Raw genomic sequence first — 27,112 nt, forward strand, 5'->3', positions numbered from 1 at the left:
CTATGAGTCTAAATACCTGGGCAAATTAAATATAGACTAATCTTTATTTTTACAAGGCACATGCTTGGCTGCTTATGGGATTTCTAACAACGGTCTTTGTTTTTTCAAGACATTTAATTTAAAAAGACAAAGTTTTATTTACTTAAGGTACAATCCTGAGCTTGTCTGGCAGTATGTCCAATTGAACTCAGTAGGATTTACTTCTGAGTAAACATGCATAATCACACAGTTAGGTTATAGGCTGTCTTGCAGCGCAAGTATAAAATATTAAAAGTGCAGGAGCAGTAGTCGTAACATCAATAAAAGCTAGTAGAGCTATAAAGATAGTACTAAAACAAAACATGTTGGAAGTCTGGGCAATTTAAAAACTAGTATTTGCCTGTAACCGAGAAGAAGAGATTCCAAATATGAGCTGTTACAACTGAGAAAGCCCTGTTCCTAGTCACCACCACCCTCTCCTCAGATGGTGGGTGGACCTGAAGGTGGGCTTCTGATGATGCATGAAAGATTTAGGCAAGCTATAAAAATGACAGTCCTGTAGGTAACCTGGTCCCAAATTCTTCAGGTCTTCATAGCAAACACCCAGTACTTTGAACTGCAGGTGTTTCAACACTAGTAAGGCAGGTAGTCACAGTTAGTAAACTAGCCTAATCTTTTGGAGGGATTGCAGTGTGATGTAATGGTTAGGGTGTTGGACTATGACCTGGGAGACCAGAGTTTGAATCCCCACTCAGCCATGAAGCTCACTGGGTAACTTTGGGCCAGTCACTGCCTCTCCGCCTACCTCACAGATTTGTTGTGAAGATAACATGGGGAGGGGAGAACTATGTACACTACCTTGAGCTCCTTGGAGGAAAGGTGGGATATAAATGTAATAAATAAATAAAAATAAACTTCATCCAGAACAGATCGAACACCAGCTCCTTGGTTAGATGAACCGTCTATAATGAGATTTTTAGACTGAGTTTTATTGGTTCTCATCAAATCCATTACTGCTTCCGGACATTGATACAGCACCTAGGCCCAGCGCTAGCACATGGCCTGGTGGGACACTGCTCTGAGGGCCCAGGAATCTCACACAGTGCCCCAGGGGGCCCTCCTGGGATAAGCGCAGACTAGCAGCAGAGGAGGGAATCAGTGGGCAGTGGCTCAGGCAAACCCCAGCCAGCTCTTCAGCAACAGAGTCCGTCCTGCTCAGCTGCGCTGCTGCCAGGAAAGAGAAGCACCAAGACGGTTGCTAAGGAGCTGCCCTGCCTGTCCTGAATTTCAGGCATGGGAGGAAGGGGAAAACTTGCTGGCCTGTAGCAGCAGAAGTGAGGCAATGCTACGGGAGGAAGTGGTTGAAAAAGAACCTAAATATGTCTATTCTAATTTTATTTATTTCTGTGTTTGTTTGTTTATTAATTATTTGATTTATATCCCGCCCTTCCTCCCAGCAGGAACCCAGGGTGGCAATTGCTCAGAAGTAAGCCCTGTTGAATTCAGAAGGGCTTCTTACCAGGTAAATGTAGTTAGAATTGCAGCCTAAGAGTGGGCTGTGGAGTTTGGAAAGGGAAATAAGAAGGCTTTCCTGGCTTTCTTAGGCTGCAATCCAATAATGTCTACTCAGAAGTAAGCTCCATTGGGTTCAATAGGACTTATTCCCAGGTAAATGAACTGGATTGCAGCATTAATTACATAATAATTATTGCCTCCCCATCCCTTGTTCTCTTTGCCCCGCTGATCTGAGAGAGAGACAGAGTGTTAAGACCTTCCCTCTCCTTTTACAGGCAGGTTTCCATTGTTCAGGTCTCTACTGGGGCTTTTACATATGATTTCCCTCTTTCTCCCCTCCCTCGCCTCTCCACTACCCCAGTTGTAGCTGAGAGGCTCCTATTATAATTTTCATTTACATCTTGCTTTTTCTATGAGGAGCTCAAAGATGGTTGTTCCCCTCCCCATTTCATCCTCTCAACATCTCTGTGAGGTAGGTTAGACTGAGAGACAGTTACTGGCCTAAGGTCACCCAGCAAACTTCATGACTGAGCAGGGATGCCTTCTCCAAGTATTACAGAATATGAAGTTCGACTCTAAATTTATAGAAGTTTTAAGCCAAATGTATAAAAAATCAGAAGCAACAGTCAGAGTTACTAATTTAGATTCAAAATTAATCAAATTGTGACGGGGAACAAAACAAGGTTGCTCTCTCTCCCCTTTGTTGTTTGTACTAGCTTTAGAACACCTAATCCGCAGGATCAGGGCCCACCCAGAGATTACAGGAGTACAAATAAATGGAGCTGGATATCGGTTAGGACTATATGCAGATGATATGGTCATAACCACATCCAAACCCATGGTATCTACAGATCACCTCCTCTGGGAACTGGCCACGTTTGAGAGGGTGGCAGGTCTTAAAGATAATTTTAGCAAATCAAAACTGCTGTTCTTTAACAGCTTGCCTCCCGTTCAGAAACAGCTATCTAGGGCATTGACCATCCCAAGCAGACAGATTGGATTCTGTTACCTGGGAGTACAAATCACAAAAATCTTAATAAACTGTATAAAGCCAACTATGGGAGAATTTGGAGCATTATAAGCAAAGAGGTGAACAGATGGAAAAAACAAAATCTCAGCATAATGGATAGGTTGATCGCTATAAAGACAATGGCGCTCCTGAAACTTTTATTTCTGTTTCAAACCCTGCTGGTGAGGATCCCAAAACTGCAACTGTCACACTGGCAAAAACAATTAAATAGCTTTATTTTTGGCACCGAAGCTGTAAGGATCCGTCAATCCCTCTTATATTCTTCACAACAGCAAGGGGGGGTGGGGAATACCCAAACTGGAGCTTTACTACACTGCCAGTCAATTGGCTCACCTCATTTCCTTTATGGAAAGAGATCCTCTAAAAAGCTGGGTGTCCATAGAATCAGGTTCAGACTCAGATTTGAATCATAAAGTCCTCTTGAACCATCTTTTCTCTGCAGCTAGGTCAGTGATTGCCGGGAACTGGAAAAAGTTTAAAATAGCCATCTTAGATTCTTGGTACCAGAGGATCTGGCAGGTGGCCTTGCACAGAAGGAAAAAAAGAAAGAAACAAGAGACAAGAAGACAAAAGACACTTTCCTTGCATTTTGGAACAAATTTATTGATTATGCTAATGCAGCAGGGACAGATTGTTTCCCTCCTGCACCATATACCCGTTTGTGGCTGTCATAGAGTGCTTGGGGTAGCAGAGACTTCTGCCTATATAAATGAGAGAAAGGGGAACATCTGAAATACTATCCTTAGAATATGGATAGTCTGCCTTAGTTATACTTGGATTTGTCCTATCACTTTCTTTTCTTGAAGTTGAAGATGGAATTCCGATAACCCATTTATAAAAACTGACTGTTTTGATGAAGATTTCAAATGTCAATGAACTACTGTGAATATCAGTCCATGGGGGGTGAGGGGAGGGGGGGTTAAGTAAAGTGGTTTCCTTTACTTATTGTATGAAAAGTTTAATAAAAAGCTAAAGAGAGAGAGAGAAAGAAAGGCTTCTGGCTGCAGCCAAATGACCACTCAATCTATATTATAGTATATTTATCTTGGGATCCTACATTACAAAACTAACTTCTCTATCTTCACAACAAAAACATAGGCAGTATATAGAATACTACAAAAAGAGACATACAGGATTTATTGGGGCAATTAGTTTTTTATTTTAAGCTGATCATATTAAAAAAATATTGAAAGGCAAGCCCTTCATTTATTGTTAATCTTGTTAATCTTCACTAAGTGTGACTTTGAATCTGAAGAGTGTGCCTAAATGTACACCCAGCTGGATTTTTTTTACTGTGAATTGCACACTCCTTTCGTATTAGAATCTGCTTGTGAAACTCCTGTAACTTTCAAATCTTGTTTGTCATGCAACAAAGTAGGGCTGCTGCTCCAGAAAAACTTGCCTGTTTGGCAAAGAAACAGTTGCACATTTGTTTACATCCTGGAAATTAATTTTAGATCACTGGAAATAATATGCAAGAATTCCTAGTGCAGAAGGATTTAACAAAATACTTGGGGAATTTTATTTATTTATATATTTGATTTGATTTATATCCCGCCCTTCCTCCCAGCAGGAGCCCAGGGCAGCAAACAAAAGCACTAAAAACACTTTAAAACATCATAAAAACAGACTTTAAAATACATTAAAACAAAACAAACATTTTTTAAAAAGCTTTGAAGACATCTTAAAAAAAGGATAAAAACATACTATTTTTTTAAAAAAAGGTTTAAAAACATGTTAAAAAGCAACTCCAACACAGAAGCAGACTGGCGTAAGGTCTCAACTGAAAAGGCTTGTTGAAAGAGGAGGGTCTTCAACAGGCGCCGAAAAGATAACAGATGGCGCCTGTCTAATATTTAAGGGGAGGGAGTTCCACAGGGTAGGTGCTGCCGCACTAAAGGTCCGTTTCCTATGCTGTGAAGAACAGACCTCCTGATAAGATGGTATCTGCAGGAGGCCCTTGCCTGCTGAGCACAGTGATCGACTGGGTATATAAGGAGTAAGACGGTCTGTCAGGTATCCAGGTCCCAAGCTGTATAGGGCTTTGTACACCAAAACTAGAACCTTGAACTTGGCCTGGTAGCAAATGGGCAGCCAGTGCAATTCTTTCAGTAGCAGGGTGACATGTTGGCAATACCCTGCCGCAGTGAGCAGTCTCGCTGCCTCATTTTGCACCAGCTGCAGCTTTTGGACCAACCTCAAGGGCAGCCCCACATAGAGCGCATTACAGTACTCCAGCCTGGAGGTTACCAGTGTGTGGACAACAGCGGTCAGGCTATCCCAGCCCAGAAATGGCTGCAGCGGTCTTACCAGCTGAAATTGCCATGCCATGTCTGTTATGTTATGGATAAATGTTGGGAAATTGTATGTTGTCTTTCTAACTCTGAAATGGCAAAAGCATTCTTCATAATTTAACTTTAGACCATATGGCTGCATTCTACCAACTAGCTCAGCCTTTTTCAACCAGTGTGCCTCCAGATGCTGTTGGACCACAACTCCCATGAGCCTCAGCCAGCATTGCCAGCGGTTAGGAAAGATGGGAGTTGTGGTCCAACAACATCTGGAGGCACACTGGTTGGGAAAGGCTGAACTAGCTTATACTGGAGTAGCCTTGCATTAGTTCTATCTATGTCACTAAAATTTTAGTGCAACTACACCCTACTGACTTATGTTTGGAAGATCTCATTCTGCTCACTCCAGTTCAGTGATTTATTTCAGACAAAGTAGCTGCCTCACTTTGAATGGCTGCTACGTGCATTTAATTAGGAACAAAAGAAGCTGATGCCTTGTACCAGGTCAGGCTATTTGTTCATTTAGCGAAGTATTGTCTGCTTTGGCATGCAGTGGCTCTCCAGAGTTTCAGGAAAAGGTATTTCATATCACCTGCTACTAGTTCCTTCAAGTTGGAGATGCCAGGGAATGAACATATGATCTTCTGAATGTGAAATGCAAGTATGTGCTCTACTAGTGTGCTTTTATTTATTTATGAAACGTTTAGACTGCTCTTTGTTACAAAAGAATCACAGAGCAGTTGCCAATGTACTATAACACATATTTTACAGAGAAACAACAATGAAACAACTAAAATTAATAGTTTATTTTAAAACCAACATTGGTTACAGCAGTAGTTTTGACACATCCGAAGATCTTGAATTGTCTAGATTATGTTCACAAAATGCCTGGTAGAACAGATATGAGTTAACTTGGTGCCTGAATCCTGTTAAATTGGGTCATTCTGTATCACCTGGGGGAGAGAATTCTGCACTTTAGGTTTCATTACATAGAAGGCCTGATCCCATGTCACCACCTGGCATGCAACAGTTGACAGAAGGACAACAAAAAGAGCCACCTCTGCCAACTTCAGAGCCTGAGTTGGTTGGTATAGGAAGAGATGGTGCTCTGACAAATACCTGGGTCCCAGGTCAGGAAGGTCTTTATAAATCAATGATAACATCTTGAATTTAGTCTGGTAATGTATAGGCAGCAGTGTAGGCTCTGAAGAAACATGGCACTGTGTGGATACATCTGCTAATATTCAAGTGGTTGCAGTCTGTCCTAGCTGCAATTTGCAGTCCATCTCCAAGGGAAGCACAATGTAGAGCACATTACAGTAGTCTAAACATGAGTTTACCAGAGTGTGCATCACTGTAGCCAGACTATTCTGGTCCAGGAACAACCATACCTGGCATACCAGTGGCACTCCTCTTTATAAAAATTAACTGGACCTCAAGCGCTAGTGCTGAATCTAGGGGTACCCCCACAGTATAAACCTGCTCCTTCAGGGTGACTGTGAGTCTCTCTGAAGCCCAATTCCTGGACATGAGAACCATCCAAGCCTCCATTTTATGAGGATTTGGCTTCAGTTTATTGGCCCTCATCCAACTCATTACTGCTTGCTGGTACCAGTCCCTCCCAAATAGTGTGTCAAATATTGGGGTCCAGGACTCCAAGCAAGCAAGCGAACTATTGTGCATCTTCGCTCTGGAAGAGAACAGCTAAATAGCAGGATCTTCTGTAGCTGAATAAGTATAAATATTTGCAAGATGGTGGCCTAATATTTTATTTGGCAAAAATAATGAGATTATTTTTGCAATGTAGGACTTAGTGAGTTGCCAGTTACAGTAGTATGGAAAACTAGAAAAAAGCCGAGCTGCAAACTCATAAAAAAGAGAGTTAATTGAAAAGCTGACAGACCTATAACGATAAATAATGGTGCTTGTAAGCACCATTATAATAAATGTTACTGTAAATTTAAAGTGATTTGCTAATTTGCTTAAGTAACATTCATAGATAAGCAGCATAACATAAATGTTTTAGCTGAAGCAACAACTATAACCAGTTTACAGGTTTTTGTTTTGACAAATAGTTTAGATGAGCTGGAAAGTATTTAGAAAATACAGTGGAAGTGGAATTGTTCATACAAATTTAGCATAGAATTTTCTACGTTTGTCAAAAATACTAGAACAGCAGTTCTAAATGTGTTAACTACTATAGCACTTGCATGATATTAGCAGCTTATGTTTGTGTAAAATATATATGAAAAGGAAACTGAAGTTTGCTATAATGGTGGGCACTTAAAAACTGTAATTGAAAAAACCCTTAAATTTCAAGAAATGTTTTCAATAATTTTAATTTTATCATAAGCAGAAAATCATGATGTTCAGAAAATAATAGAGATGAAAGAGATTGGTTTTCATTATAGTTGTTAGCTATCATTTCAAAATGCAATATTCTCATACAGGTAGATGACTGTATGTGCTAATGTGTGCTAATAAATGTGGACATGTTTCTTTTTCAAGTATTTTAGCAGTAAAATATGTAAACAAGTAAGGGTTGCTGAACCTTCCCCACATCTGCTTCTTGCCTTCCATGTGCATTTTGCCAAGTTGCCATCACCTCTGTTATCAGAATTCAACTGAGGAGAAAAGTACTTGGAAACAGAGTTGGGACTGGTAAAAAAAAAAAAGTTCAATTGACCAGTGAAATGTTTGTCAAAATTGGTCATGTGTTTTTAAAGCATCAGCTATATTAGAACAACATAAAAGATGCTTAAATCATGAACAGGTTTGATACTTAATGCTAATTACAAAAACAAATTCATAAATGGGTTTATTGTGTTTTCTCCTTAACTTTTAGGCAGCCTACCATATGAATACAAGATTGTGATAGCAGGCAATCATGAACTGACATTTGACCAAGAGTTCATGGCGGACTTAATCAAGCAGGACTTTTACTATTTTCCCTCGGTATCCAAGCTGAAGCCAGAAAGCTACGAAAATGTACAGTCTCTCTTAACAAATTGCATATACCTGCAAGATTCAGAAGTGACCGTGAGGGGCTTCAGGATATATGGCTCTCCTTGGTAAGCATTTAAAAATAGTATTGATTAATACTGAAATTGAATTGAATTGTTCACATTTCAATGGTTATACAAGGGAAAGTATTCCATATATTCCATATGTAATATTCCATATATTTTATAATAAGGTTACAAAGTTTAACTGATCGTTCGATTAATGAATTAAAAACTTTTGATCCACTAAAAAGTGTCCCCAATTAATCAAGCAACAGATTATAAATATATATTTGTATACCAGTACTTATAAAAACTGCATATGGCAAGCACCGTCTGCCTTCTTTCATAAATAGGAAGAAGCATGTGTTCATAATTTAAAAACAAAGAACGCATGCTTCTTGCTTCATGATTAATCAATTTATTGTTTCGCTGATTAAATAGGAGAAACAGAAATGGGGGCAGGGTAGCAGCTGAAATCTTTATATGCAGAAAGTCCCAGGTTCATGCCCTGTTATCTTCAGACAGGGCTTATGAAAGGTGGGGGGCACGGTGAAGAGGCTTTTTCCTTCTGGGCAGGCCCCCTTTTCGCACACCAACAACAAAAAGGATGATGATAGGCTGCCACCAGAAAGTATTAACCTCCTCTCCCACACCCAAGGGCCAATTATGGCCAGTTTATTGTTAGTACAGAAAAATTTATTGATATGTTTTTGGTAATATTTTGCACATTTACTTGAGACAGAGAGCCAGTGTGGTGTAGTGGTTAGTGCTGGACTAGAACCTGGGACACCAGGGTTTGATTCCCCACACAGCCATGAAGCTACCTGGGTGACCTTGGGCCAGTCACTGCCTCTCAGCCTCAGAGGGGGGCAATGGTAAACTCCCTCTGAATACCGCTTACCATGAAAACCCTATTCATAGAGTCGCCATAAGTTGGAATCGACTTGAAGGCAGTCCATTTCCATTTCCATTTTCAAGTCCTACTTGGTCCGTTCCATTATCCAATGTATGTTTGTGAAATGATCTCTGGTGCCTCATCTCTTTCTAAATCCAGCTTGGACACCTGGCATTTCTCGCTCCATATATGGTAAGAGCCTTTGTTGTAGAATCTTGAGCATTACTTTACTTGCATGGGATATTAAGGCAATAGTTTGATAATTACTGCATTCCCTGGGATCCCCTTTTGGAATTTTGTTTATTAAGTTGAATTGCAGGGCCGGAGGCCAACGCAAGTAATACAGTAAAAATACAATACAAACATGATATAAATACAATAATTTATAATGAAACAAGGGGAATTAAAAACGTGCCTAGATTATATTTGTTGAGGCGATGTGATTTGCCCGAAGTTTTCTGGCTGCTATTATAAAAAGGGATACATTATGGGTTACTTCTCGGATATGGTCAGCCATTAAGAAAATAATTTTTTCATCAGCTGAGATAAGCCAGGGAATGTCTAGCCATTTCTTATGGAATCTAGATCTTGGTTGGATATATATTGGGCAATAGAGCAATACATGAGGGAGGTCCTCCAGTGTTGGAGAACCACAGACGCAAATCCTTTGATCCTTAGGGACACTAGCTAATTGACCTTCCCTATCAGCATTTGGTAGGGAAAAAAAGCGTAAGGCTGTAAAAGCCTGTCTAAGAGCAGAGGGTTTAGGTTGTGTGAGGTACGTAGCGCATTGAGGGACGAATTTAAAACGCCAGAACCAAGGAGAAACCTTTGAGTTGGTAAGAGTTAGCATATCTAATTTCAGGGAGTAAAGAAATATACGTTCATGTAAAGATTTGTTGTTTAGGTCTGAGTTAAACTCCAATGCTGAGAGATGGTATGTAGATAACAAGTTATTTAGCTTAGAGCCCCATAGGGCAAAAGCAAAAGAGTGTTTAAGGCACAACTGAAGTAATGCCCTAGACTGAGGCTCTTTAGTAGATCTTAGAAACTTCAAAAGAGTGAAATGTATATGTGCTATAAGGGGAGGGGAGCCAGTCTGAGCTCGTATCATTGCTGCTGAGGTACCCATCGGGAGAGATAGTAAGCGCCTGAGAAAACTGTTTTGTATGGTTTCTAGGGCTTTAACAATGTGGTTATCCCAACCCCATACTGAGGCTCCATATAAGATCTGTGGGATCACCTTGGCGTTATAAATTTTTAATGCTGGGTGGATCTGATTGCCACCCATAGTGCAAAAATTTTTAGTATTGACCCTGCTGTCTTAGACGCGAGCAGTTTAGTATATTGTCGATGGTATTGCCAAGAGAGGGTGTCTGAAAAGTAAATTCCTAGATATTTGAATTCACGAGGTTGCTCTAGCTGATGTTCAGCTATATGCCAACGATGGCCTTGGAATTTCTTCCCAAATACTAAACCTTTGTTTTAGCGTAGTTTATGTTCAAGTTTTCCTTTGAACAATAGGTCTGTAGAGATCTCAATAACTTTCTAAGTCCGATAGGGACTAAGGAAAGGAGGACCATGTCATCGGCGTAAAGAAGTGTCGAGACTTTCCTTTGGCCAATAGAGGGGGAAAAAAATTGAGGTCCTGATAAGAAAGGGATAATATCATTTTAAAACAGGTTAAAAAGCAGGGGGGCTAACAAGCAACCTTGCTTAACACCTCTCTCTACCTCGATCGGGTCGGTGAGGGCTCCAGAAAAGGGAATTCTTACCAGTGCAAATGTATTGACATATAGAATACGAATTAAATATAGAAGGCGGGGGTCAATATTCAGTTTGTACAGCTTGTGCCACAGAGCGTTCCTGTCAATCGAATCGAACGCTGCGGCCAGGTCAACAAATGCTGCGTATAAATGTCGGGTGGGACCGGCGATGGACTGTTTTGCCAAAAAATTGAGAGTTAGGCAGTGATCGATCGGGGAGGAGCCTTTACAGAAGCCTACCTGCTCTGGGTGAATGATCTGTTGTGTCAGAGCCCAGTCTTCTAATTTAATTAAAAGAAATTTGGCGTAGAGTTTAGAAACTACGTTCAACAGGATGATTGGCCGGAAGTTGGCAGGGTTAGAGGGATCACCCTTTTTATAAATAGGGATGATGATGTTACATCTCCAGCCCTCGGGGATTGCACCAATGTCATTTATTTTAGTAAATAAGCGGGCCAAAATGGGGTCCACCAGTCGGAGAATTGTTTAATGACCTCTGGTAAGAGAAAATCTTCACCCGGGGCTTTTCCATTTTTTAATGAGTCGATCAGTGATTTTATTTCTTGGATTGAAACTGGGGGCCATGGCGGCAAATTCTTGATTTCTGACATTGGGAGAATATTGTGTGGAGACGAGATTGAGGAATAGAGGTTTTGAAAGTGAGCTTGCCAAGTTGAAATCGAAATTATGTCGGGCTTAAGAATATTGCTCAGCCCTTGTCCCGACTTTACTAAAGTCCAGAACTGGCGTTCTTGGTTCTCATTTATCGACTTTATTAAAAGATTCCAACGAGATTCAGCAAAGTCTAGTTTTTTTTCCTTCAAAAAGGCTCTGTAAGAGGCCTTCTTTAATCTGAAGGCCATAAGAGATTGGGGGGACGGGAACTTGATTGACCACTGGAGAGATTTTTTTAGAATTCTTTTGGCCTCTCTACAGTCTTGATCGAACCATTGGCTCGGTTGGAATTTACTGGAAGGAGTGTTATTTTTATTGATCATATAAGGCCTGAGTAAAGATAAAACGGATTGAAATGCCAATAAGGGGTCTTGAATTTTGTTCAAAACCTCATACCGTATTAATTGAAATGTGTCACTCTCCAGTAGATGAGCGACTGATTTGCACCTCCTGTCTGACCAAAAGACTCTTTTTTCAGGGGCAGCTGGCTTTATAGATAGAGGGTATATCGGGCTACTCTTAGGAGCCTTAAGTCTGAGTGAGAGCGGGAAGTGGTCGCTCTCAGTCCTTATGTTGACTTTCAAGTCTATAATATCTTTTAGCATCAGCTGAGAGACCAGTATATAGTCAATCACACTAGAGCCACGTGGTGTCCAATAGGTGAAGGAGCCCGAGGATTGGTCATATATAGAGCCATTTAGTATTTCCAGAAGGTGTGCTGATACGAGTTCAATTAGTAAGGAGCCTTGCTTGTTCGACTTTAGGTCTTGTATTGAATTATGGGAGGGCAGGTTTTGAATGAGGGGGGCTTGATTAGAGGAGTTGATATTAAGCTGCCAGGAGTTGCCTATTCTGGCGTTGAAGTCCCCACATAAAATGATTCTGTCATATGGGTACTGAGTCTCTATATGAGAGAGGGCTTCATCCATCCTAACCCACAGATCAGTAAAGTCATGCAGAGGAGGTAGATAAATGTTAATGCAAATCACGGGGCCGCCGCTTATGCCCTTTATCCTAAGGGCCAGCATAAAGGTTGGAAGTATTAGTGGAAGCTGAGCAGTTGTCACTGCCAAGGAACTAGTGACAAAAGTTGTGAGGCCCCCACTAGGGCGGCCTTGCTTAGTATTCTTGGTCGCCGAGATTGAAAAGGGTACGTAATCTGGTAGGATCATTTTGTCTGGGGAAGTAATCCAGGTTTCCTGCAGGCAGATGATCATAAATTTATTTAGATATTCTTTAAAATCAATGTCGAAGCATTTATTCTCCCAACCGCTGATGTTCCAGGACAAAATAGTTATGGGTCATATAGAGATGATTTCATCAAAGAAAATGGGCTGTACAACACAGCCATTTTTCCTTGATGGTCCTGGTGGGGGTTGTACTTGTGGGTCGAGATTGTTCATCGCGGGGATCAGAGGGGGAGACCCTCTTTCCTCTGGGTCCAGGAATCACATTTTTGTCCAAAACCCAGGGGAGTCAATTTTTGCCCGTTTAGCTAGCTCATAGGAGGAGAAATTTTTGGGAGTAAGGCCTTCTGAAGGTAGGATAGGAGGGAATTCATGCAAAGTCCTCTGCTCAATCTGTTGATGAGGGGGCTGAAAAGGAAGGAAAGCGGTCTCCAAATTAATCTTTGGTTCCCCAGGGGTGCTGGTATTAGGAGCTTGTCCAAAATCTAGAGTTTTAATTTGTGGCTCCTTAATGGTGGAGGGGATGAAGTTCGGTGATGGTAAATGAGGTGGACTACTTTTCTTGAGTTAGATAAGATAGATTTTCAATTGTTCTAAGCGGTCTAATATCTCTTTCTGGTTGGAGACCGGTAGGGAGCTATAGGTTTCTATGAGCAGTAGCTCTTCCGGAGTAAATAAGTTCAGAGGGGCCTGCGGGGGAAGAGGTAGGTTTAATAGCGAAAGACCTTTAGAGATCTGTGCCATTGGGGGGGAAACAGAAATAAGGGGAACTAGGGGTTCGTGAGTCGAGGGGTTAAGCAGTGAGGAAATGTGGGATCTGGGATTAGAGAGACTACTAATTAAAGGTTTAGGAGCTATTCTATTTTCAAAATATCTATGTAGGGTTATTCCCTGGTCAGCTAATAATGGTCTGATAGACAGAAATTTGCGGGGTATGTTATGGGAAGAGAATTGAATTAATGCACGTGCCTTATAGCCGTTGTAGAATAAATATTTAACATTAGATATATCTGTTATAGATAAAGACAGTTTTGCTCTAAATAAATTGCAAAAATGTTGAATCCGTTCTGATTGAGAAAGTAATCCAGGCGGTTTCGGGTAGTTTTCAAATATTAGATGGGAAGGGTTCAAAACTAAGTTCCATTGATTAACCTTATTAATGGGGATCCTTTTGGGTTTTGAGAGTGCTTCAGCCCACGGGTCTTGCGGGAAATCAGTAAATGTGTTTGCCTGCTTCTGAAAGGAAAGTGATAAATCAAAAGCGTCCAGAGTTGGGGTGAAATGTTCAGTCAACGGGCAATTATGTTGTTCAGAAGAGATGGTATCTACATTAGGCGCTTTCTTAGAATTGTTCAATGGCACATTGATGCGGTGGAGTGGAGGCTTTGCATTTTTTTTTTCCTTGGGGGGGTACTCCTTTGTTTTCCCAATAGACCTTGTGGTTGCACTACCCTCCAAGAGGGCAAATAACTTATTAAAGTTCATTTTTCTCCTGGGTGAATGTTTGTAGTTCTTCACGTTGCCAGATTTCTTTTTCTTAGGTAGTGGCGGTAGACAGTGGCATCGTTTTAATTTCCTGGGTTTTGCTCTGTGCTTATTGTTTCCCAATTTCCCTTGTTTGCTATGAAGAGAAACAGAGGGAGTGATTGGTAGATGAGCGTCTGGATGAACGTGTTCGTGATTGAAACGTAGGTTAACCAACGAGGTTAGCAGGCGGTTGGATTCAAGTATTAAGGAGTTGATAGAGTCTAAATCAAGGGCTATCATAAAAAGACAGCCTAGTAGAGTAGGACTAATTTCCTTAAGTGCTGCTGGAACCTCCGAGGTCTTACAAGACGGTGGGACTTCGGCCTCCTCAGAGGGTGAGTCCACCTTCGTCCCTTTGTGACAAGATGGCTTCGTCGTTCTGCGCAGGAGCTGGGATGATGTGTTTAAGGGTTGGTCGTTATGCAAGCATGGTGAAAGTTCAGCTGAGTTCTGTATAAAATGCTCAGGATCATCCATGCTAATATCCAATGGTGTTTTGCGAGAATGGGTGGTTTCATCTGATGAATCAGATCTCTTTCCAGATTTTGATTCCACTATGGCAATCTCTTCTGCGAGGGTTAAAGCCGTTGGAGCAACTATTTTGTAATCAACCGGATCTTTAAAGGAAAAATGTGAAATGGACCAATCATGATTCTGCAAAGGATCAGGAGAAGTGTTCTTTGGGATGGGTTTTGATTCCACTATGGTGATCTCTTCTGCGAGGGTTAAAACCGTTGGAGCAGTTATATTGTAATCAACCGGATCTTTAGAAGAATAATGTGAGATGGACCAGTCATGGTTCTGCGAAGGATCAGGAGAAGTGTTCTTTAAGACGGATTTTGAGGAAGCTAGATACTGAGTAATGTGTTGCTGAGTCATTAGGTTTGTTGAAGGTTGCTGCAGATAGTAAGGATCTGGTAAGGTAAGGGAGGTCGTCAAAGCTAAGGGTTTGGGTTTTTTTGCCCTTTTACCCTTTTCCTGAGTATTTTGTTTATTTTGTTTATGTTTTTGTTTCAAAACCCGGGAGGAAAGGGATGTTTCTGATGTTTTCCATTGACTTCTCGTCACTACCATTCTGATTTAGTGCAATACACTTGCTCGTATTTTAAACGTATTTTATTCTGTTGTACACCACCCTGAGAGCTCAATGCTATAGGGCGGTCTAAAAATGTAATTAAATAAAAATAAAATAAATATCTCCTTTTTCCAGATGAGCCACAAATCACGTTCCTTTTGAAGGGAATTTTATAATTATTATTATTATTATTATTATTTATTAAATTTATATACCGCCCGACTAGCAATAGCTCTCTGGGCGGTGAACATAAAAATTAAAGGCTGTGTCTTGGTATTTGGAGTGTTATCATGTTCCAATTACGTTCTTGTTTGTTTCGCATTAACTGCGTTTATCTTAGGTTGAGGAGCTGCAGCCGATTATAGCTGATGCTGATAAAGAGCTCTTCTTTTAAGCAGAAAAATACCCCCACAGCTTTTGGGCTCGGATTTCCCAGATATCTTCAACAGAGAGGAGATAGTAAATAAAATGTTCCAATTAAGGAACTTTAATACAAACTTTATGTGAGGCAGAGGATAGAGAGTTGAACGGAGCTTCTCATATCACCGCCATCTTGATGATTCCTCAATTAAAGTGACTTCCTTGATCTCTTCATGCTCTGGAGAGACTTTTGGCTTAAAAACCAATTGGGATGTATATTGAATGCTTCCAGTCTCTGAGTCATTGTTTAGTTTTCCATATTTGTTGACAAATTTTTGTCAGAATTTGGACAGATTCAGTCTCAGTAGCTTGTAGCAACTGTTGGTATGCCATCGGTTCCTGGTGATTTGTTTCTTCCAAGTATTTTAAGAGCAGCTTTCACCTCACTTTGTAAAATCTCTGCTTCTTCATCATACAGTTCCTCCATGAATGAATCTGTCATCCTGGCATCTCTTTTATAGAGTTCTTCAGTGTATTGCTTCCATCTTCCTTTTATTTCAGTCAGTGTGTTCCCCTGTTGATTATTCAACATCCCTACTTTTGGTTTAAATTGCCCTTTCATTTTTCTAATCTTTTGGAATAGGGCTCTTGTTCTACCCTTTTTGTTGTCCTCTTCTATTTTTATACAATAACTATTGTAATAGTTCTCTTTGTCCCTACATACTAGTTGCTGTATAGTTGCATTTAGGGTTCTAACCCTGTTTCTGTCTCCTTTTGCTTTTGCTTTCCTTGTCTCTTTAACCATTTTAAGAGTTTATTCAGTCATCCATTGAGGTCTTTCTCTCTTTTTAATGAGAGATATTGTCTTTTTGCATTCTTCCCTGATAATGTCTCTGACTTCAGTCCATAGTTCTTCTGGTTCTCTGTCGACTAAGTTTAAAGCCTCAAATCTCTTCCTTATTTGATCTTTATATTCTTTTTTTTAAAAAAAAATTATTGAATTTTTATGGGAATATATATATATAGATAAAATATGGTTTAAATATTAACATAGTTCATATATACACAGATTGATACGTTATATATGTGTTTGTTTTCAGTCTATTGCTATCCACTTACAATACAAATACAATACATATTACTTAATATTGGTTATTTGATGATGATTAATTTACAAGTTGACAAATCTCGAATCAAGATATTATTTTTATTACAACCATAAGCTATTAAAGGCAGTTGGAACCTGTGTTGGTGCTGATGTTTTGTTTGTATATGTAATAAAACACGACCATTCTGTAGCAAAACTATCTTTTTTCTTTTGTTCTCTTACTACTCTCAGACGTTGAGTGAGTTTCTCTGTAAGCGCTATTTCCCATACTATACTGTACCATTTCCTAATGTTTAATCCTTTTGCTTCCTTCCAGCATTTGGCTATCAGCATATGTGCTGCTATTAGGAGATACTCAATTTGCTTTTTGTGTGGTATAGTTTGATTTTGACCATCAAATTTATTAAGTAATGCCAATTCCGGTGTTTTTATTACTTTCATTCCCGTTATATTGGATATTTCTTCAAAGACCTCTATCCAGATCTTTATATTCTTCTGGGATGTTATTTAAATTGTATTTTGGCATTATGATTGCTTTGTTGTTGTTCTTTTGCTTTACTCTGATTTTTGATATTACCAGTTAATGATCTGTACCGCAGTCTGCTCCTGGTCTTGTTTCCGCAGAAAGTATGGAACTTCTCCATCATCTGCTACCAATCAATTTGATTCCTATATTGACCATTTGGTGATGTTATGTGTACAGTCGACTTTTTGGTTGCTCAAGAAATGTGTTTTCAATAAACAAATTATTGGCTTCACAGAATTCAGTAAGTCTCTCTCCTGCTTCATTTCTATCTCCTAAGCCCCATTTCCCCACAGTTCCTAGTTCTTGTCTGTTCCCTGTTTTTGCATTCCAGTCCCCCATGATTATCAGCACATCTTGTTTTGGTGTGTGATCAGTTTCTTTCTGTACTTCTGTGTAAAATCTCTCCAATCCCTCTTCTTCTGTGTTTGCCGTTGGAGCATAGACTTGGGTGATGGTTATGTTAATAGGTTTCCCATTTAATCTCATTGATATCACTCACTCAGACCTTGCGGTATAGCTCCTAATTGCTTTTGCTACATCACTTCTCACTATTAAAGCAACCCCGTTTCTTCTTAATTTCTCATTTCCTGCATAAAATATTTTGTAGTTGCCTGATTGAAAATGTCTCATTCCTGTCCATTTTAATTTACTCACACCAAGTATTGTAATGTTGATATATTCCATTTCTTGCTTGACAATTTCTAACTTTCCTGGTTCATACTTCTCACATTCCATGTTCCTATTGTGTGTGTCGTACAACTCTGGGCTCTCCTTTCGCATATGTGGGCATGAGCCTCTGGGCTTCCATTTGGCTTTGACCCAACTGCATCATTAGTCACAGCGCTACTTGTACTTGTCCTTTGTTCTTCCCCAGTAGCTCGGTGAGTGCCTTCTGACCTCGGGGTCTCATCTTCCAGCACTATCTCGTGTTGCATTTTGGATACTCTGTTTATAGAGTTTTTGTGGTAAGAGGTATTCAGAGGTGGTTTACCATTGCCGTCCTCTGACTTTGGATGCATCTTAGTCTGGTGTCTCATCTTTGACCATTCCGCTTTGAGTGCCCCTGCTAGGAGTCTAGCCTCGTGGTCTAGACTCTGACAGCATTGCTCTCAGCTTCTTCAATACTCTCAAACCGCCTCACCACGTGTGCATCCTAGATGCAATAGTAATGCAGAAAATGAGAACTTTTTTCTCCATCAAATATGGTTACTCTGGCCATTTGAGTTCAATTGATTCTGTGTATTCTACTGATATTCAGTATATCTAGCACTGTGTTTCTGAATAATTTGAGCAGCTTTATTGAAAAGGTATATTTTCCATATGGTTGAATTATCCCAAGAAAGAAAGAGATGTTGCGTGATCTGGATATTTAGACTGGTGTGGGCAGGATTGTGTGTATTCCATAATTCCATGCAAGTGCAGAAAAGCACAGAATGTGATACAAGGTGCAGAACACAGCTTTTTGGGATCATCAACTTTTCTTTTAAAACAGTAAGATTTCTACTACCATATGACTGCTAAAATAGATGTGAATATATTTTTGAAATGGCTGGTAAAACCTCAGAAGCCAGCATTGTGGTTACATAATATTTTCCAGTGGTCATTTTCCAGAGGTACCAATTTGGTGCGGGGCTGTCAACAGATACGTAGAAAGGGTTGGTTTCTCCCAGGCCCAGGGCCAACAGGGGTCCGGGTTCTTAGCTCTCTTAAAAAAAAGGAAAATAAACTTTCTAACTGCTCTAAAAAGAAAACTAGACACAAAAATGTGAGCCCCCCTGCAATTTCAGTGACATGAGTGATTGTTTTTCCAGTGAACTTTTTATTTCTTTCTCTCTTTTTCTACTGTTGTCACAGAGGAAATGTGTAAATCTGCCTAGTTCCCTCTTTGTTGGTAGCTTTCCTGGAGATCCTTTCCCTTTTGCCTCTGTCCATTGGGTTTTTTTCTGATTCTTCCACCCCTTATGCAATTTATGTGATCTGGGTTGACGTCTAGCGAGTGCTGCTCTTGGGGATGGATTGGGAGGAGCCCTTCCTCCTCCTCTCAGATTCTGCCCAGAGTTATATTTTGCATGAATTTAAAATAAAATAAAATATGGCAATAAAATGACCCTGTATGAGTAAGGCTGTGGCCCCCTTCTCCCACCTTTACCATTGGGTCCCCAACACACCTAATATCTAGGGAAGCAAGTGGAGACCCATGTCCAGCTCTGGGCTCCAGTTGGCCTCACCTGCCTCACAGGGTTGTTGCAAAAATAAAAGTGAGGGGGATAATCCAGGAAGAAAAAGAGAAGTGCTAATATATCATGTCATATTCACAGATCATGCAGAGTAGGAGGGGGACATTCATGAAGCCAGCCCTCCCCCCACTTTAACAGCATTATTCCACAGTTCTGGTATTTTATAGCTAAATACCAACACACACACACACACATATTCTAAGCAGATGCAGCTTAACTGACCCAACTCCCAGCCTACCCTGCCACACAATATAAACAAGTGTAAAATTATGCATATAAAAAATCTTAATTTCACATATACGCTCATGGGGTCTGAACTGGCGGTGACCGACCAGGAGAGAGACCTCGGGGTTGTAGTGGACAGCACGATGAAAATGTCGACCCAGTGTGCGGCAGCTGTGAAAAAGGCAAATTCCATGCTAGCAATAATTAGGAAAAGTATTGAAAATAAAACAGCCGATATCATAATGCCGTTGTATAAATCTATGGTGCGGCCGCATTTGGAATACTGTGTACAGTTCTGGTCGCCTCATCTCAAAAAGGATATTCTAGAGTTGGAAAAGGTTCAGAAGAGGGCAACCAGAATGATCAAGGGGATGGAGCGACTCCCTTACGAGGAAAGGTTGCAGCATTTGGGGCTTTTTAGTTTAGAGAAAAGGCGGATCAGAGGAGACATGATAAAAGTGTATAAAATTATGCATGGCATTGAGAAAGTGGATAGAGAAAAGTTCTTCTCCCTCTCTCATAATACTAGAACTCGTGGACATTCAAAGAAGCTGAATGTTGGAAGATTCAGGACAGACAAAAGGAAGTACTTCTTTACTCAGCGCATAGTTAAACTATGGAATTTGCTCCCACAAGATGCAGTAATGGCCACCAGCTTGGATGGCTTTAAAAGAAGATTAGACAAATTCATGGAGGACAGGGCTATCAATGGCTACTAGCCATGATGGCTGTGCTGTGCCACCCTAGTCAGAGGCAGCATGCTTCTGAAAACCAGTTGCCGGAAGCCTCAGGAGGGGAGAGTGTTCTTGCACCCGGGTCGTGCTTGCGGGCTTCCCCCAGGCACCTGGTTGGCCACTGTGAGAACAGGATGCTGGACTAGATGGGCCACTGGCCTGATCCAGCAGGCTTTTCTTATGTTCTTATGTTCTTATGTTCTTACAAGGTTGTTGGAAAGACTCAGTGCATTACACTGGAGATGTAAGAATCATAACCGATATAATAAATAATCTGTTGTCAAAACCATTTGGTCATTACAGAACTTTTTTTAACAGTATTAGTTTCCTGCTAAATAAAAGCAGTGACACCTAAGTAAGCCCTGCCTATTTGCTTAAAAATAGGATTGGAGGGTTAGACTAGGACCTGGGAGACCAGGGTTCAAATCCTCACTCGGCCATGAAGCTCACTGGGTGACCTTGAACCAGTCACTGCCTCTCAGCCTAACCTACTTCACGGGGTTGTGGGGATTAAACAAGGAGGAAGAAGTGTGTATGCCACCTTGAGCTCCTTGGAGAAAAAGGTGGAATATAATGCAATATATAAATAAACCAATCCCCTAACCCCACAAAAAATGGCAGATGCAAACTGAACACTTTGCAAAGAGGCTTGTTTCTTGTAAAAAATCAGGATTGTAATGTTGCAGTCAAAGCATGGGGGGATGCCTGCTTTCCTGGCTTTGTGTGTGTTTTTCTATGTAGTGTCACGTCACCCCACTGAATTCAATCGGACTTACCTTTGAGTAGACATGGTTAGGATTGTGCTGTAAGCCAATGGTACTTTTGAGTAGACATAGAAGTGTGTTGTTAATATCTCCCCCCCCCAATCCTATTTTTGGCAAGTTTTTGTTGTTGGTATTTTGCTGCAAAATATCTGGACTGTGGAATGTTGCAGATAAAGCAATTGGTGGGAGCTGCCAGTTGGATATTGCTCTTTTTCAGAAAGATACGGGTATTATTGAATACTGTTCTTATTAATAAAGAACTTAGACTGTTTATTTCCCTTTTTGAAATCAGAAAAGCTTTTTTAGCTGCTGCTATCTTTTAATATTATTTTAAAGTTTAATGTTATCAGTTATATCATTATGGTTCTTGAACTATTTATAAAATGCCTTGTGAGGGCAAGAATTGTGAAAGGCAGGTTAAAAATCTGTTACGTAAGTACATCTTAAATCAAGACTGTGGATTCAAAATAACTGTTTGTATTGGTAATATATGTACATAAGCAGCAGTTCTCATCAAACCAATGGATTGTTGGGAGATAGGGGATGGGTGACTGGGAACGTGGGGGGCAATCTACATACAGAGTAGCGGGCATAGGAAATCCTGTTACCACCTCTGCTTTTCTGCCTTACCAGACTTCTTGCACCACCCCTAGCAAAACAAGGCAAATTTGCTTTATTTATACAGGTTGCAGAATCTAGCTTTTGTTTGTGTGCAATTTTGGTAGTTTTAGCACAGTATATTGCGTATGTATAAGCAAGGTGTATATTTGTGTGGGGAGTTTAATAAACACACAGTAAACTTTGACACCATTTTAACTTTTTTATTAAATAAGGTGTTTATGGTTCTGTGTTGTTGTCACATAAGGCTGGTATGGAAGAAACAAGTCAGACCTAATGAGCATACCTCTGTGTGAATTCTAACAGTGTGAATAAACTGTGAAATGTATTGGAATTTTTTAAAATGAAAATTGGCATTCACCAACTTGGTGCTTGTATTGGGTGTTAATCCTCCCCACCTGCTGATTGTTGTGCATTTATCTAAATTTAAAACCACATCGTACTTGAAATACACCCATTTGTCTCAAATATCCAAATAATTTTGTATTTTCTGCCTATCCACCTGCTGTGTTTCAGTTTGGTGTTCCAAGTTAATTTTGTATCTGTTATACATACAACCAATACAAAACTAAGATTTGCTTCCAAATTATGAAGTAAATACATATCATTCCCAATAGTAATTTTTTCTGTGGTATATTACTTTCGGCACCTATTACTAATTTGTAAATCTAATGTAAACATAGTATTTATTCTTTAACAATATTTCTGGTATCTTTTGTGGTATCTTCACCGTCTGCAACATAGGTTCACGGAAATGTAGATTCAAAAAAGATCTGCGGTGCAGGTACAAGTGAAGAAAAGTGGTGTAAAAAGTAGGCCTAAAATGGTGGTCTTAAATAAATATATTATGCATCGCTAAAACAGTAGAGGTTTTGTGGAAGCATCCCATCCCTTTGATTTATCCTCATCTGGAGTACAAGGCAAAGGGCATGTGCTAGACAGAGGCTTTCCAACTTCTGCCTCTTCTTGCAGTCCAAAGGAGCTTACTACCTCTTTTCAGAGACTAATACTGAAGGCAGTCATTAGACAATGCATCATGGAATAGTAAATTACTGTCCTGTGGGTTTTCATATGTGTGACTGTAGTCTTCCCCCCCCCCATATAGCGTTGGTTTAATTGTTGCTTTCCAAAAGTGATCTAGGTGTTACTTGTACACATAAAGCCTCAAAAGATAAGAATTGCAATGTTGTGGGTTGATGCAAATATACTGCATTTCTGTTATGTGTTATCTATTCTGTCAGAAAGAAATTGTGTCTTTCACCAAATAAGAAATGTTAAGAGGAAAAAGAAACTGTTGAAGATTCTTTTCCTTGATAAGATTCATGTGGGATTTCTTTTTAGTTTGCTAGCTGAACAGGGTATTTGATGAGAAACAGTGTGAAATTATTCCAGCGCACAAGTCAGGTTCAAGAAAGCTGTGGAGGAAAGCTGGATTTGGTTCTCCACCTCCTCTTAGCTGATAGATGGGATCATTCCTTTTCTAATTTGGCTGCACAAACACAATCTAGAGAGTTGTACAAGGGCATGTTTGGATAAGGCCAATTATATTTTGCTCACATTCTTTCCCAGCTGTTCTGTGTACCCCCTCCTGTATGCAACATAATTAGCAAGCCTACCAATCACATTTATTGGCCAGCAGCATGACCCCAGAATTTGGAACAGTGCTCCTATGATCACTGAAGTTGTTGCCATCCAATAAATGTGATCACCAGGTTCACACATCACTCATGTGATCTAGAATTCCAGATTGGCTGGGATGATTTTAATGAACATAGAATAGCAGAGTTGGAAGGGGCCTATAAGACCATTGAGTCCATCCCCCTACTCAATGCAGGAATCCAAATTAAAGCATACCCAACAGGTATGTTTGAACCCAAGTTGGGTTAGGATAATCTGACCAGTGCAGCCTATATGTTACTTACAGCTACTCTACTCATCTTCAGTGTCACTTGATAGTCCAGTTCTTTCCTTCCTTTTTTACTGATTATACTTCTAAACTTTTTGTCATTGCCCACTAAGCTTTTTCTCCATAAATAAAATAATATGTAACATCAAGATGGATAGGTTTATTTACAGTAAGGACCCAATTTCACATTTGCTAGTGATTGTCTTTTGTTGGTTTTCTCAGACACTGAACAGATTTTCACTTATTGAGACGCACATCAATTAAAATAAAATATTTGTTTCAGTAAACATGAGATACTTAAATATTTGTGCCTCTCCCCTGCTGGAAAGTTAAGGAGCACACTTCTGTCTTCAACTGCTTGCTGAATATTGCTGTTAAACTAATGTGTCTGAAAATGGTTTGAAACAAATCACCTGGAATTTAATTTGTTCCGTTGTATGCTTGTGCAAATGTATGCAAAATGTACTATGTGAATAGATATGCACATGCTCATATGGGCTAAGCATAAAAGGGGGGATAGCATTTTGCAAAATGAATAAATAAATCTCTCTGCAAAAAGTTTTCTCCTTTTTGGTGATACGGAGGTCTGTCTTCTGGCAATTTTTAAGGAAGCCGAAGCTCCATCTATCAAGCATTCAGTCAGTAGCTCCACTGTGAGTTTCTTTGCAGCCCCAATCCGCTGCATGTTGCCACCATTTAAAAATATTGACTTTCATCCTAGTAACAGTAACATCTTCATGAAGCCAATCAGATTTTGATATATGATTATATTACTGAGGAGTGGTGAAGCAGAGAAGGCAATGCTTCTGAAGAGACTATGAAGGACTATGAACATCAACAAACAGGAATGAAAAAGGTGTGATGTTGAGGAAACGTTTTGTCCCGAAAATGTTTGCTGGAGAACATTTGATAGATGGCTGAGCTCTTCCGATTGCAGTAGCCTTGCGAGAACTACGTCTCCCATGAACCCCTGGGATTTACACCTTGATGTGTTGCTAATCATCATGTGAAACAGACAAAGAGAGCGATAAATTTCCCTCCTCTTCCCTCCTTATGGACTGCCTCTGGGGCTCCCACTATCTAGGGATGGAAAGATCTGCCAGTTTCTGTTTCTTGGTTCCTAATTTTCCCAATCTTAAATTCAGTTCTCCACACTTCTGCTGCTGCAGCAATTTGCATTTTTTTTAAAAAAAACTTCATGACAATTCTTCAGCATTTTAGTACGAATTTCTCCTACTTAACACATTTTTGTACATAGTTTTGACTTTTACACATTTTTAAGCCATTTCTTGTCATGTAATGCATTTCTGCATGTTATTTTCACATATATTAATGCACACTTTCCCCTAATATATGCATTTTTATAAACATTGGTTGGTGAACTGCATCACAAAATTCACATAATTTTCGCAAATTTCAAAGCATGGCTGTGTTTCAGTTCTCATATTGCTTCGGAAAGTGCGGATTTGATGGATTTGGTTTGGAGTGTGAATGGAATGAAAACTCTCACCCCTCCCTAGCACTGCCACCACCACTCGTGAGAAAAAGAAAGGAAGATGGAGGGAGTTTTGGAGGTGAGGACCTGGTGAGAAAAGATTTTGCAGATGGGTGTGGTAGAAGAAAATACAGGTAATTAAGGTTTTAAAAAAACTTACCATTTGAGAAGGATTTTTATGAGTCCCAAAAGATCATATATAAGCCTGGCTTAGAAGAAATTTGCCAGCAACTCTAATATTTATAAATGAAACTAAATAAATAAATAAATAAATAAATAAATTTGTTTTAATCCTAACTAATGCTATACACACACTCAAATGCACAGGCTGCTTTTTAACCTAATACTTTCTCTGTTATGTTATGGGAGCCCTGGGCTCTTTCTGGGAGTAAAGACGGGATATACATTTAATAGTAATAATAATAAATAAATAAATCATTATCATCATCATACTGGTATAAAGGTAGTTAATAACTTTCAATCAGTTGTTGGCACTGCCTCCTTCAGCTAGTAAGAACAGGAATTATTGCAGTATGTCTACTTCTGGAAGGCTGTTTTAAGTGGGGGAAAGAACTGTTTTGCAATTCAAAATGTGCTCACATTGCTTAATTAGTTTTTCAAGGAAATATATTCTTAAGGCATTTTATATTCAGAGTTCTCTTACATGTTAGGTTTTTCAAAGTTGCATTTTTAAAAAAAGATTTTCATCTTTTGTTGATGGAAAGCACTATTTGGAACAGAATATTGACCATCCAGTTGAGGTATGAGCATTATAATGAGCTCTTGAGGCTAGCAAAGTTCTCAAGGAGAATGGAAAATTCTGAGGGTGAATAATTTACTCCTTGTTTAAAATTGAAACACATCATGTAAAATTGTGTTTTAAGGGAGGTTGGCATCTTAACTTTGATTACGCTTCAGGATTCTTTGAAGTATAGGGAAGATACTGTATTTTGGGTTTTTAGTAAATGAAAGATAAATGTGACAGATGCTTAATCATTTTTTTAAAAAAAATCCAGAATATATCTGTTGACGTGTGTGCGTTGTTGCGTGAAACAGCATACATTACGTTGGAGTTAAGTTGAGCAAGAAACTTCTTCAGAGCATTAGAGCATGTTAAGAGTCTTTATTAAGACATTATGGCTTAAGGCTTTAAGATCCCCCCCTCTAGGAGAGAAGTTCTCAGTTCAAAGACATTGCACAGAAGACCAGCCTCACAGTTCAGAGGCAATATTCAGAAGACACAACTTACAGACTCTGTTAGAACTTTCCCAGTTGCTGTCTCACGTTACCATGACAACCGCTGGCCTTGGATGTCTGCTCACTCTCAGGCCAAGAGATAACAGTTACTTCTCCAAACTTGCAGGCTTTATGGAAAACAACTAGAGACAGTAATGCCTATGGGTCACAGCCCAACATATCAAAACTATTAAATTCAGCATGGAATACACATTTTATTTTTATTGGAGCATGGGATTGACATTTTATGCCCAATTTTGTATTTATTAGGGATGGTTCTCTATTTTAGAAGGCACCACTTTTCTTCAAAACTCTTCATACCATAACAGTGTGGTTTACTATAGAACATATGGAATATGGTCATAATAGTTCTCCCTGCAGAGATGTTTTGACGATCCATTTATTGTATTCAGATGTACACAATTTTGCTTATACCAAGTAACATGAAAAGTCTGAAAAGCAAGGCTTAGATTGCATAGAGCTTTGCCATTTTAACAGTAGAGCCAGATAAACATAATATCTATGGTTCTCACTTAATATAGCTTGGTGCTCTCACTTTTTTGTTAGTCTTACGCTTACTTTCAGGTGGCATTCTTATCTCTAACTCAGACATACCCCAACCAGTCACAAATGAAAATAGGGACATGCTTCTAACATCCATTTCTCATAGCAGTTACTACTTTGTGAACTACACTTCCTTCATGGTTATAGATTGTCAAAGCTCTACACTGTCTGGCTATGTGCTGTATACATTTACCCAGAAATAGACTGTCCTCTGATAATCTAAACGCCAACGGTGTGATTATTCATTAGGTATAAGCAACATTAGAAAAACCATATAATTGCCCTACAAACAACATGTTATCAGCAATTGAAAATATAACTCAATAGCTGCAATGTGTGAAATGGCAGGTTGTGCACTGCACAGTTCATGTGCATCCATGGATGTGCACAAGAG

At 39.6% G+C, this 27,112-nt stretch overlaps 1 protein-coding gene across 1 annotated transcript in view; it reads left to right on the plus strand.

Annotated features, from left to right (window-relative positions):
* The window catches only part of MPPED1 (metallophosphoesterase domain containing 1), a 148,606-nt gene that overhangs the window by 42,823 nt on the left and 78,671 nt on the right, over positions 1–27,112 (plus strand). The window contains exon 3 of the mRNA XM_061637875.1: positions 7,661–7,886. Within this exon, the coding sequence (XP_061493859.1) occupies positions 7,661–7,886 (226 nt within the window). The remainder of the gene's footprint in view (positions 1–7,660; positions 7,887–27,112) is intronic.

Source organism: Rhineura floridana, chromosome 8 (genome assembly GCF_030035675.1).
Source record: "Rhineura floridana isolate rRhiFlo1 chromosome 8, rRhiFlo1.hap2, whole genome shotgun sequence".
NCBI lineage: Eukaryota > Metazoa > Chordata > Lepidosauria > Squamata > Rhineuridae > Rhineura > Rhineura floridana.